The sequence below is a fragment of the Nilaparvata lugens genome, chromosome 4 (assembly GCF_014356525.2).
Source record: "Nilaparvata lugens isolate BPH chromosome 4, ASM1435652v1, whole genome shotgun sequence".
Classification (NCBI taxonomy): Eukaryota; Metazoa; Arthropoda; class Insecta; order Hemiptera; family Delphacidae; genus Nilaparvata; species Nilaparvata lugens.
The window spans coordinates 18088466-18103351 of NC_052507.1; the positions used below are offsets into that span (position 1 = coordinate 18088466).

A 14886-nucleotide genomic window follows, 5' to 3' on the forward strand; every position below is an offset into this window, starting at 1 on the left:
AATAAAAACTCACTCACTTTACGACAGAACTTGAGTTTGCGGCCTAAGCCCGATTTAACATTAAATACTAGTGTGTCTTTTAAATGCTTGCTACCATTGGACTCCTAAAAACTCATTTTAATGACTGAATACATGCAAGTGGCATTGAAAAATTGATGTCAGTGATGAGTGATGCGGGCGAGGGATCAATAATTGATCAACCCTACTATAAAAAGCTATGAACTAAATCACCCCGAAGACTTCTGCTACTGCAAATATTGACAAGAGGGAAAACAGCTAGATGGAAATTCGATGAGCGCTACTATTCAAAAATTATTTCTCAGCCCGGGAATAAATCGACAACAACACAATAAATTCAAAAGAGAAAATAATTTTTGAATAGTACCGCTCATCGAATTTCCATCTAGTTGTTAACCCTGTTGTAATATTTCAAGTAGCTGAGTCTTCGGGGTTGTAAATCAGCATTTAATTTGGATTTTCGTTTAATAATAATTGATAATTCATTAGCATTCGAGTAAATGCAATATCTCAGTAATTTGCACCTGTAAAATGGGTATTCCTTGAGTAATCAGTCATCATATTAACGATTCTTCATCAGCCGTATTAGAAAAGTAGTGCAATTTCTGATATATGTTGGGTTCATTGAAATCAATCAACAACTTTTACACCATAGCAATAAGTAAATACTTTATTATATTATTTATCAATAATGCCATTCAAAAATGTCTTTTCCAAATGTACAACATCATCAATCTTACAAATATACTTGAATCCTTACAGCAAAGTATTCTTTAACGTTTATCATAATTTACAGCCAAAAGTACTCATCTACTAATAAAAGAATTTCAATTTTTCAGGTCGGGAAACAAGTGAACATTGTCATATTTACACAGGGAATTCAATCGACACACATAAAACTTCAACAATAATTATCTAAGTAAGCATTTGCTACGTCACATACATTCATAGTACATACAATCACTCTCTCACACAAATTTTTATTCTCAAAAATATGCTCCACTCCACACATATCTTCCAAAATTCTAACAGTTAATACTTTTGCAGAAAATAAAAACAGTTTGGTAACTTCAAACTTAGTGTTGTTTCACAACACACAATCAATTACTCCATTCAGTACAACTCATCACATAGAATAACATTAATTATTGTTGGACACAATTACACTCACAGTTAGAAAGAGATAGAGTAAACGAGTTGGTTTTACGACGAGAAGAGTGAGAGTGAGGAGAGAAGTAGTGAAGACGTTTTAAAATCTCCATTTTCAATTACGTCTGGACCCATGAAAGCTCTTTTTTCTCAGAATTGCCTCTTCAGCTGCAAAAGAAAAGGTTTCATCCGATTATGAGCAGCTCACCAGTGGTCTTATTAATTATTGAAACGCATTAATTGAACAGTCGAGAGTTGAGAGATTATGAGTTCGACGATTTTTAACGTATTATCGTTGGAAGAATAGTCTTTCTCAATTCTTGCCAATACCATTCCATGAAAAAAAATCGCTAAAATAATAATTATAATGATTATAATAATAAGTGAATCAACCCTATTCTAAGAAGGTTGAAACTTTAAGTTTAATTCTATTAACGTATTTATAATGAATGAAAATTAAAAATGGACAAACCAGATTAAAAATGGATTTCTCTCTTTTTCACATCTAGCTTTTTTGCAGAAGCCCAATAATACTTTAAACACGGATTGAGGAAAGGTTCCATCAGTCTTTCCATATTATGTCCTTTTCATAACTTGAAGTTTTGAAAATCGTATTTTATTCCTTATAATTGAAGAAAAACGTATATGAATAATTATTATTGAATAGTAATAGTTTTGGTCAACTTACTTGCTCAGTAAACGGCAGCTTTCTCATTCTACGTTCCATAGAAGACTCCGGTGAATGATAGCAGAGTGATCAAAGGTAATCCGGCACTGACCAGCACCAGTTTGGAGGAGGTCGAACTCAGTGCTCTCACGCCAATCCCTCTCACTTCAGGCTCTGCAACACAAACGCACCATCCTTGAAGCTGGTCGGTCATTCACTATACGATAGGTGATCCAACAAAGTTGGACCGCTAGTGAGGCCCCTAGTCAGATCTTTCATCACTCACGCTCCGACTGGTTGGTATCCAACCAAGTCCAATCTTTCACCACTCGACTCTGACTAGGTGGCTGACCTTGGGATGTCGGATTTGTTGAACCTCCAGTCGATCCAACTCGTCCGGCTGGACATCAAAAATTCGACTCAACATCAACAGCCCCATTCACGGTCTGACGTCAAATCCAACATTGGATGTTGTACCTCAAGTTGATAAAAAATCGGATATTGAATGGCCAGCTTGATATTGCCAAACACTACTAGACCAACCCATACTATACCAACTTTTATCAATACTAGACGAGGGGGATTAGAGCCTTTTTGAAAGAAATACATTTTTGATGCGTAATAAGCATAATAAAAATGATAAATCATACATACTACTCAATGAAATGATTTAATCTTCTAGCGATGTGAATGATAATAAATTTCTCCTATCTTTTTGATGATTCAAAAAGAATCAACAGCATGCATTAGGTCTGTACTTCAAGACTATCCAAGTCTTGAAGGATTATCTTGTTGGTTGAACTGTGCTTCCAATATTATAGTGAATCAGCTTTACGTGAGTTATCAGTCTCCAAGAATTTTTCAATTTCCAGCGATTCAATGTCACATTCTTTCAATTCATCCAAAAATGGTGATAATGTGGAAATTCTTTGGAATCTACATAATCTTGTTCACTTATCAGATAATTATAATGGTTCATCGATAACATAAAGTTGAATATAATCATTTACCTGAATGGAAGTTTGGTTCTGATGGCTCTAATGGATCTGAAAATTGAAACAAATGAAAAAATATTATTCTATTTTTGATCAGAAGAAGAAGACTGTAGAGAAAGAAGAAAAAGGAAGAGTAGAAGCAGGAAAAAGAGAAGAGAATGCAAATTGGGACAGCTTTTTGATATTGTTGACAATGTTCGTCATACGCAAGTACAAAGGAATAATAAATCAGTCATAGTAACTTTTTCCCTAGTCTCTATCAAACTGAGCTAATTTTTGCTAGAAATCTAATCATGTAACTTCAGATCCGATCATATTGTTGATTCATATAACTGGATTATTGAATTCAAACAAGCATTGCCATTAATAATTACTCAAATGCCTCACTCGTAATAATTACAATAATTTACTATTATTGTTGTTTACAGGTAGCAGTTTCATCTTCTTTTGTATGATATACGTTTTTCAGAGTAATTCCCGGTCTACACGACCGTTTGCGTCGTGTAGACGGGAGATCGTTGTAAATTTCTGAGGTTTGAAGGTTTCTGCTTTTTTCGATCAATCTCAGCAAGGTTAACGTCAATTTTTCTAGGAAACGATTATGTCTCATCTATTAATTAAACCCTGAATCACTTCAAAATGAAGATAGAGAATTCGCGATTTCAGACTCGGATTCAGCACCCTCAAATTAAATATGTGCGAGGTCAATTCTCAAAAATACTCAAAAACAAGGAGGATTTTTTAATGGATAATAATTATCTTATTCACTCTATAGTAATGTTATAGATATAGTTATTCACTCTTCACTTGATAAGCAGTATTCCTGATTATTATTATTGAGGAGAAGGAGGAGAAGTGGGAGGAGGAGGAGGAGTTGGACGAACATCATGTCTCACACCTAAATACTATAGAATTAGCACCGTCAGTATATCCAACATCTATGTTACATCAAGTTTTAACTCTAAAATAACGACTTGCAGACTAATATAGTTGTTGAAAACATTTTTTGAACATGAAGAATCATAAGGGACTCATTGTCAAAAGTCAGTGGCCTAGGTTGTGGGGTTAGAACTTGAATGTAAGAAAATTGTTTAGTTACAGTAATGAAATGAGACGTTCAATTTTGGTAGAGATACAGAATAGACTAAGGGCCAAGCTACTTGAGGTGTTCCTGAGACAAGTCGGCAGAGCAGGAAACCAATCGATTGGCTGATTATCAGCTGTTTCCCGAACACCAACCCAATCAGTCAATCGGAGAGCTTCCTGATGTACTGACTCATCTGAAAAACGCTTCATGAAGCTTGTCCCTTATACCACAGAGATATGATACTGATTCTCTATTCCCGATTATTCACATACTGATTATTAATTGGATTGTCAAGTTTATCTCATGATAATACTGACCATAAGCGCGAGTGACAAAGTGAAAGGTGTCCGATATCTGGCTCCATCCGAACTTGTTGCGAGCCTGCACGAGTGCCTCGTAGGTGGCCGACGGCTCGAGTCCCTTCAGCTCGAACGAGGTCTCCTGCTTGGCGTCGCGTTCCCAGCTCATGGACGCTCGCAGCGCCACCTCGCTCCAGTTATCCACCGTCATGTCACCTGCCACTGTGTTGTTGCTGCCGTCAAACTGAAACATCAACATCAACATCAACATCTACATCGACATCAACATCACCATCAACAACATCGACATCAAGATCAAGTTCAACAACAACCTCAAGATCAAGATTGTCTCTTTTCTGTTTGGGGCTACTTGTAATATAAGTAGAAATACAAATCTCAGTACCCTTTTTGAATTATTTTATCACAACATGTTCCGGACATTCATACCATTTTCAATTCTTGAATGTGATAAATGGCATAAATATCTGAAACATGTTGTGATAAAATACTTCAAAAAGGGTACTGAGATTTGCATTTCTATTCAAGATCAAAATCTACATCAGCATCAAAATCAACATTACGTACACAAGAACTTAAACACGACCATAAAAATGAACATGAACATCATCATCAACATTAACATCAACATCAACATCAACATCGACATCAACATCACCATCAACAACATCGACATCAAGATCAAGTTCAACAACAACCTCAAGATCAAGATTGTCTCTTTTCTGTTTGGGGCTACTTGTAATATAAGTAGAAATACAAATCTCAGTACCCTTTTTGAATTATTTTATCACAACATGTTCCGGACATTCATACCATTTTCAATTCTTGAATGTGATAAATGGCATATTAATACATTATGACGAACTGTCTGAGTGATGAGAATTGGTTCTTTCTGATGCTCAAAAAATTACATGTTCATTGGCGCTTCAATTTTGTACTCTTTAAAAATGTCCGAAAGACGTATATTGTTAGAGATGTAGTATGCAAAAAAAATATATGGTGCTTTCAAACCACCCCTACCCCTTGTGCTAACGGGCTTAGCACAAACCACCCCAGTTAGCACAAGGGGTAGGGGTGAGGACTTTCGATATGTTTACCCTTAACTATCATTGAAATATTGATTGATTGATTTTTATTAAATCAATTAATAAATAAATGAAGAGCTGTGGGGTCAATAATATTGTGCTCCAAACTTTTCTCTCTATAATCTTTTGTTGACTGGACTATATAGATAATGGATGAGATGAGTGATATTGAAGCATCAAAGTTCTGTGTATTATAGCAATGGTCTTCTGGAATGTGAAAATAATCTTGAATTCGAGACTATCCACACATTCTCAATACTTCAATGAGTGAAACAATTTGATTGATTTGAAAGATATTATTTCTTGAAGAAGGAGAAGAATAGACATTTTTCGAAGATTAATTAATTTTCCGAACGTGGTATCCTTTTTACCACTGATTGTGATATCGTAGCACTTGGATGACCCCTTTCAGTTACATCTTTTGAAGATCCTACTATTGATCTTATAACTAGTTTAATACAACTAGTTTTTTTTATCATTTGTAATTGAATAAAATGAACAGTCTATTTCCAGAGAATAACCAAATTCAAATATTGAACCCTTTCATCTTCTTGATTTGCTATGATTTGCAAAGAGGAAGTTAGCACTCTCATTATTTGTGCAAAACCCCCCAAAATAATGAGAAACTTGAAACAAAAGCCAAAGATAACTCTATTCTTAGTCGATTCTGCAAACAATACCACTTCAACTAATTACCTCATCGTGCTGCAAGCCTGTTTGACATTGTGAAAACTTCCAACAAACTTCTTCTTGTTATACTATCCAAATTCCTAAGCATGCTGCGTGTCCTCTCTTGATTACAATATTGTGCGTTAGTATTTGAACAGTCTTCAATAGAACCAGAACTTTAGACAATATGAGAATGATTTGGACTTGGACTACAGTACAATATGATATGTGGGGATTGAATATCACTAAGGAAACGATCGAAGGTAGATAGATGTCTACTCAGACAAAGACTGACTGATGAGAATGTAAAGGTGCGTACAGATTTACGCGCCGCGAACATGAGCAATTCACTTTTAATCAGCTGATGCCAAGCTTTTTATATCTATATATTATACCGTTTCTGTAAAAATACAGATATAGTCAGCTGATTAAAAGTGAATTGCTCATGTTCGCGGCGCGTATATCTGTACACACCTTAAGGTTTCAGTTAAACAACAAATCCACACAGGGAAACCACTCGAACTACCACTACTCACAGGGTACACAAACTTAAATAAGACATGTAATTCCTGTTAGAAATCACTCAATACTCTTGGTTAATTGAGTTATTCTTCCTGGACAATAACCTCCGGGTCATGAAGATTGGAGATAAAGTGAATTGAATTTGAACATGGAAGTTTTATGATCGCTTCCAGTTCTGGATTTATTTTCGATATCATTTCAGTCCTCGGTATTATTCAAACTCAAATGCTACTCCACACATATTCAATAATTGGTTTCCCTACTTGCGTAACACTTGAAAAAATTCAGTAAACTATTTCCGTACAGTGATCTTGAAGCTATTTGGACATTTAAAATTAACATTCTAAATTCAAAATCTTATGTGATTAATTTGGGATCAAAATGTATGTGTTTAAAACTGCTGAAGAATCATAACCTCATTTGGACTAATATGCAATCAAAATTCGGGAATGGAATAGTAAGGGCTATAAAGCCTGTTTTTTCGTTTCCAATCATTTTATGATTAAGTTGTTTTGTCATTGTTGTTAAATAAATAAATAAATAAATAAATGAACTTTTGTAATTCGGCAAGCATGTCTCAATGATTACACGGTCCTGTGTTACATGAACAGGATGTAGAAAAGTTTCTATCGGGCTCAAATAATTCTCCACTCTTATTTGATTACTTATGAGAGATTGATTTCTTCACACTTGTTAAAATTTAAAGTATTAAGGATTAGAAAGATACTGTGAACTGAATCAGTTTGAGTAAAACTGAACGAAACTTCTTATTGAACCTCAAGTCCTATCAATATTATTCATTAATTTGCTCGATCCACAGTGATTGATTGAACAATTCTACATTTCAGTAGAGATTCCTCAGGATCTTAAGAGAACTTTTTCCTTCCAAATTGTAGCATCCCTTCCAATTATAACAAATTTACAGACAACAACTCACAATTAATGTATTGGGACTAGAAAAAAGAAGTGAAGTAGCCTTTTGCTCAGTAGTGTGTGTTCTCAATATTATTCAAGCTTCGAAATAACTTACTCAATTTCTATGTGACTTGACTTATAAATCCCGATTGAATGACAATTGATTCCTTCCTAAGAGAGTAGTTGGATAAGAGAGTAGTACCATGAAGATTAGGCCTAGGATTCAGTGAGTTAGAACCAATCACAATGTCATTCCCAGAAAATGACTTGGCCAATGGAAAACACCGATCGTATCACAGAGTGCAGTTGTCGCATAACAAGAGTCGATTGAGAGCTGAATGTGAGTTGCTGGAGAGACCGAAGCAGGGATTAAGGCCAGCATTCGAAGCTCAGGTTAAATACGGACTTTTGGCTTAGTAGCTCGGAGAGATACTAAGCAGTAAGCACTAGCATTAAGTTGGTGCCCCAGAACTGAAGCAAAGAAGTTAGACGCTCCTTCTCTGTATTTGTGGATCTTCATCCCAAGACAAACTTAACCTAAATCTTCGTGCAGTGAAACTACAGCAGCTGAATAATGTAACTTGCAGCCCGCCAAGAGATGTGACGTAGCTATAATTCTCACCTATCAGATCAATACAAGAGTCGTATTCACTGTATCTTGATAATTAATTGAACTTTGTGATAAGTTACAGATTCTTTCATTACTGTCAACTCATCTACAATATAAATTCAACATGGATCAGGTTTATCTTTCGAAGAATAGAATGTAATCTTTGTAATAAAGGATGTCTTCTTTTATAATAGTGATCCGCAGATGGGTGGAGTCATCACCCCAAACATTCATAATTTTTATTTCAATTGTACTAACCATTTCAAATGAGGTTATTTTTGGCAGAAATATTTCTAGAACGGATGAATATAAGTGAATGAATTGTTTACATAGCCTTCTTTTTTCAACTATTCATTGAAATCAGTAGGTGGAGAAGTTTTACACTTATCTGGTACTTGAGTGTATTCGATCAGTTTGTTGCTTGAATGTTTGTATGGTGTGGATGAAGTGTTAAAAGAGTAAAAATAAATACTTTTCTGTTTAGAAAGATATTCATAGATGATTCCAATCACGATATTTTCCAATATATGTGGAATATATTCAAATGTATTTAATAATCTATCTCCTCAGCTTTGAAGTTGTAACCGATTTTATTTTCAGACCTTTTCATGTTGACTAATGATAACGTATCAATCCTATAAAATCAATTCAGGAAGAAGAATATATCAGTCTATTGTTTTCTCATACATCTAGATTCTTTTAATATTTTCGATTCTCAAAAGTAATGGAATTAAAATAATTATATGAAATTCAGTGCACAATTCGTGTAATGTCTTGTCTCATTACTTTCAATTAGTTGTGTGACTAAAAATACCACATGAACAAGCTAAAATAGAGAAACTAATAAATTTGTGAATTCATGCCCACTGAATAATATGAACTGGATGATGAGTCAACCATAGAGATCATGAAATGTTTCAATGTCTTTAGCGAAACATTTTGTGCGAGAAGCGTATTGAAAGAGCTTAATAGAATTCAATGATTCAAGAAATTGGACAGTTAGATGTACGCCAGTTTCGTACTTAGGACCTGTGTTGAAAAAACCTTAACCTCTTCGGAAGATTTACAACGGAGATTCCAACTCCAGCTTCCTTAAATATTTACGAGCCGAAAGTATCCTAGCGTAAGAAGTTCGCCTCTCATGAGCCTCCTTCAAAGATAAAGGAGGTGGAGGAGAATGATGATGAGCAGGTGGAAGTGGTGGTGGAGAATGAGGATGCGAAGGAGGAGGTGTTAGCGAGGAAGAGGGGAAGGTCGAACAGTTCTAGTTTGGTTTGTAGGAGTGGTTGGAGGGGGTGCTTGAAGGGGTGAATGGATTCACTTTCTCTTGACGACGAATACAATTTCTTGAGAATCCAGCTAGGTAACAAACTCTTTTCTTCTGGTGAGTGAAAGTGAGTCTCTTTTGCGCAAGAAAATTGTTCAGAGAACTACCGTGAAATTCACTTTTATTTTTCAAGACAGAAATTTGAGAGTTCTTAAAAACTCAAGCCAGAATTGGAGCAGTACCTGAAAATATATTAACAATCCAGAACGATAAAGCCTTGTTAAGTGAGCTGCGTGTAATATTGGAAGAATGTTATGATATTGTTGCCAAGTTTCCTCATAAAGAGGCACCTTTATTTCAGCTTCATTTTCCCCGTCAAAACAATTATCTCCGTCTCTAAGTTGCTTTTCATGTCGAGTTTTCGGGTTGATATAGACATTTTTCAAAATCTTTTCTGACAATGAAAAGCATTATCTACTTCCTAATTGGAAACGTGTTCATTATTAACTGAGTTCAATCTCGTTTGAAGCACATAACATTTTTTCCTTCCCCTTTCCGAGACGATCATTACCCAAATTTCTATTTTGAAGGCAGTCGGTTGGAAGTAGCGACAAGCAGACGCCGAAGTTTCCATCCAATTTGAAATTTTAACCCAAAAAGAAATTGCAATGGGTATTATACAAAACTGAAGTGTAGACCTACAAAATCATCAATAATATCATGACCCGCCCTCTCATATAAATTCTCATTGATAATCCTAATATTAACAAAAAAATTGGTGTGGTACACTCATACAACTTTCCTTGCTCATTGAACTGTAACATCAAACAAAAATAATTTACGGGAATAAAATAATGACAATAATTGGCGGCTACATATTTAAAACTACTATCAAACTATTGTTTTCAGATTACATTTTCCTTTGTGTAAATTGAGGAATTCCATGATTTTTTAAACAGTCGTCAAAACAGCTGTTCTACAGATGAAATATCTCGACTATGTGTTCTTTTGAATAAACTGCTCTACCTACCTACCTACCTCATGCACGAGAACATGGTATTTAGATGAAAACGGTAGGGGTCATGAAATGTGTGCGCAGTGGCCAGCCAGCTACATTGCGTCATCGCCACCAACCGAGGTTTTCAACACCTTTTGGCAATAATTTATGAAACTTATTTGTTGAAAACAGATGATGGGATAAAATATGACGACAGCTACACCGGAAATTTAGCACAAACATGCGCGTGACATCTACCGTCTTATTCTATATACCGTGCACGAGAAGGAGGTTACAAAGTTCATTTCTTAAGGATGGGGTGAACCCCCTGTTAATTTCCCAGGAAGGAGACTCATGCCAGCTGATAGAGTTGATGAATAAACTATACAGGATATGAATTTGAAAAAAATCAGTCAAGTCATTTTTGAGAAAATCGTGATAGAAATTCAACAAAATTCAATTTTCTCAAGAATATTACGGAGCTCCTGCAATTTTCCATACACACACACAGACCAATACCCAAAATCATGTTTTTGTACTCAGGGGACAATGAAACGTATAGAAAAATTGAAATTAGGATACCTTAATTTTTTTGGAAAACAATACTTTCCTTACCTGTGGTGATAGGGCAAGGAAAGTGATAAGTGTTTCAAATTATTTGCGATAAAAACTATTTACAGAATAGTCGAATTTATAGCTTCCCAATCAATTATTTGATGCAATCATGTATATTGGCTCTATCTACCCATTTCAATGATTGTATAACAAATAGAAAATACCATGAGACAACATTTTCGACAGTACTTGGCTATTTGTTAGCTAATACAAATAATTATTGGAGAATAATAAAAAATGGAGGCACCCTTTTATTATCATTTTCCTTCTTTCCAATAAGAATTACAATTATTCTCTCAAAAAATCACTGATAAAGTGGTCAATTATTATCCACATCCAAATAACAAGTCACTTTAGTTCGACTATTTCCAATTTGGCAAGCATAACAAGCCAATCTTCCAGGAGAGTAATACCAAAGAGTAGAGATACCGTTACAGATACATGTAACAATCATTTGTCTGGTAATACCAACTCTGGTGCTTCATTACACATAACCCATTCCTAAGTTGCAATTCTTGCAAGGATGAGTGTGAGTTGGTTGAGAAGAAGCGAATAAATGGAAGCTGTGCTGCACTGCAGCGAGCCAAACAACTGGGTTATTAAGCAGAGAGGTCCACTTAGATATCGGGCCACAACTAAAGAGCAGCAAGTAGCTCCACATGTTCTTAGAGGCACTTTATCTGAGCGCGATTTTAGAGTGACTCAGTGGGAGGCTGAGACTTAGAGAGAGCGGAAAATATGGTTTCCAACATACAGAATAAAGTGAGAAAGAAGACAAGGAGGAGAAGTTTTAGACGAATGAAGTGAATGCTGAACAAAGAGGAGGAAGAAAGAAATGATGTTGAGAACTGTAAGGAGAATGGAAACTGATTTCTGCTTTCACGCCTGATCTAGGAAGACGAAATATGATATTCATTCTTCACTTTTGATAGTCTTTCAAGATTCAATTCAATTGGCGAGTAAATTCTCCTTATTCGATAGACACATAGAAAAAATACATACAATACATGTGAAATGAATAAACTTCAAGATGATTTTTTCGTGTGGGGGAGAGTGTCTGAGAGCCAAAAAGTTGTCTTGTGATAATCATAAACAGAAGGAAGGATACTATGATTTTTGATTATATACTTGAAAAATGCGAAAATATGAAATTATTCAAAAGAAATAAAAATAACATGAGAAAGGTATTCTTCCAATACCTTTCGTTCTCTTTTCACCAAACGTCAAGAATTTACGAACTGTAAATTGAGTTTCCTTAGATTGCTATCAATATGAATACGCTCGAAATATTTTGAGAAATGATATGCTGTTTTATTCCAATAGTCCAATAGGACCTAAATGAGAAGATTTTCCAAGTTGATGAGATAATTGTCAGTGAGAAACTTTGTCATTGTGTTACATGCAAGTAGTATGTTTAGACTTTATGATATTATTGATTCAATATATAAGAATTTTCGAATATTGAAAACTCAAGCGGATTTTAGAAGCTTTTTAGAAGGCAAGACAAGATTCTTCTTCCAAGAGATTCCATCCATGTTTGGTGATTCAATCAATTTTCATGACTATATTTGAAGGAATTGTAATTGATGAATACAAATTTGGTAAAATCCGATGCAAGGGAAATAATAACTGATAATAATAATTTATTCCCTTGATTTCAAGTGTGCGAGAGAGAGAGAAGAAGACAGAATGAGGAGGCAAGTGTGAAAGGAAGTGCCAATATTTATTTATTCGCTTACACTGAACGGATACGGAAAGGGTGCCAGCGGCTGAGAACGAGATACACAATGTCAGTTTTCCAAACAAAACCATCCTGTCCTACATAAAAGGCTCACAGCACTCGTGACTTCATCCAAACAAACTCTATCATAATAATAATGTTAGAGCGGCATCGTTTCCCCAACACACACTCACACACACACACACACACACAACCTAATTCGTTAAGCCTGAATGGAAATTCGTCCAAATGAAGTCTCACTTTAGAATTGAATTTGAATATTCGAAAATTAAGCACCGAATAAATATACGCCTGATGATAATAACAATAATTATTTAGAGTTTCAGCTTGAGAGAGAATGGAAAGCTCACTATAATAATTCATTTGAATTCATATTTCCTTGTTTCGATACTGTATTATCAACACTCCATTTCCAATAGCTGCTTCCATCATTATTATTATATTGAATTACATGCAATGTATTCCAATTCATTTATTATGTTTCACCTACTATTTTCGCATGATAGTCGGTTTTCATTAATAATGATAATTTATGCTAATAATGATGGATCAATGATATCTGAAATGTATCTCTCCAATGAATTGTTTTTGAGAGTCATTCCAGTAAAATTGTACTGTAAGGGGAAATTGTAATATTTTAAAATATTTGTAGTATTGTAAAATTGGGATATTGCATATTGGGAGCACTGAAATGCATTTCATGATACAAAATGTTCAATCAACATTTTTGTGTCATGATATACAGACATGACTTCGTCACTACTGTAGCAAGTTTCTTTCCGTATCTCAAATTGCATCTACTTTCATACTCAACTTACTGTTCTTCCACATTCAAAACTTTTTCACTGAAATTACTAGTTCTGCTGACCTCGGAAGTACAGAAAAGAGGGTGAAAGCGAGAAGGACTTGTTTGCTGGTTCTATTCCAAGTATGAAACTCTCATACCTGTATGTGAGATATACCTCAGTCATTCTCTATACCTTATACCCAATAACTAACTCTCGAAACTCTGAAACCAATGAATTCAGCTTTGTAGTTTGTGAGGAATTTAGAATTCTTCCAATAATCACTCCATTGATGGAGTAAGCCGACTGAATATTCCCATTCACAAATCCAAAAAAACCCTCCTAATCAAATTTCAACATGGTCAAGTGGGCCTACTCGATGTGTCATACTAATTCTGTTAATACGATTTCATATATTCATCTAATGAATTTTTGCACTACTATTTATCACCGATAATAGATTATGTATGTACATCATCGTATGTATCTTAATTGAAAATAAAAATTTATTCGAGAGAAGTGTAAAGAATGTGGGAAGGATGTGAGAGTAGCATTTCACCTTAAACAAGCCGGAAGAAACAATGAAATTTTTTAATAGAACTCAGTCTCAATGTCAAGACAGGTAAAATTTTATCTGTAGAGTGAAGATCAAAGTAAACAAGTCCAAGGTACTAGGTACTTTCGCAGTGACAGGAAAAGGTATGAAAGACAGACAGAATCAGCTTTCTGAGTAAACAGTTTAATTGAGTAACAAAATTGAATTCTGGAGGAGCTTTTCCCTTTTGAAGACTTCACGAAGCCATAAACACGTTGATTTTTTCAGAACGGCGTGAAAATATTTGCTCGATGGCTGCTAAATCGTTGAAAAAAGGGTCGAAGTGTAAATATTAAAAAGTCTTCGAAGGAGCAAACTTTCATAATTTTTAATGCAGCTCCAGCCTTTACGTTCAGCCAACGGGGGTGAAGAAAATTATGACGACCATCATTTCATCTTCTTATATTTTCAGAAAGACACTTTTTATAGGACCTACTCTGAAGGCAAGGCCGAAAGGCGAATGAAATGTGCTTTTTAATAAACTCGAGGAAAGTATAAATCGATGAATTCATTTGAAAAAAGACGAATGAAATATAATACCGTTATCTTATTGAAGTTGCTGATGTCATCCATTGGATTATAATGAATATTTTATGGTAAATCAGTCAAAAATGATTATTGGAAAATAGAAGCATAATTTATAACTTCTGAAAAAGTTGACGTATTTTTACTTGGAAGTTGTACGACCTTCCTCGAAAATATGTTTTCCGTTCCTTCATGTACTGTTATATTCACCATAATGAATTATGATAAGAATGCTTCATACTCTGAGATGAATGATTGAGGATTCAAAGAGTCATTTCATAGATATAGATGATAAACGTTCTCGTCTTTATTCTAAGATATGGTGAC

At 34.8% G+C, this 14886-nt stretch overlaps 1 protein-coding gene across 1 annotated transcript in view; it reads right to left on the bottom strand.

Moving 5' to 3' along the window:
* Positions 1 to 660: 660 nt before the first annotated feature.
* The window catches only part of LOC111047959 (protein amalgam), a 193763-nt gene continuing 179537 nt past the window's right edge, over positions 661 to 14886 (bottom strand). Inside the window, exons 9-12 of the mRNA XM_039426833.1 lie at positions 4234 to 4459; positions 2845 to 2880; positions 1856 to 2008; positions 661 to 1335 (exon numbers count right to left, since the gene is read on the bottom strand). Of these exons, the coding sequence (XP_039282767.1) occupies positions 1884 to 2008; positions 2845 to 2880; positions 4234 to 4459 (387 nt within the window). The 3' untranslated portion in view covers positions 661 to 1335; positions 1856 to 1883. The remainder of the gene's footprint in view (positions 1336 to 1855; positions 2009 to 2844; positions 2881 to 4233; positions 4460 to 14886) is intronic.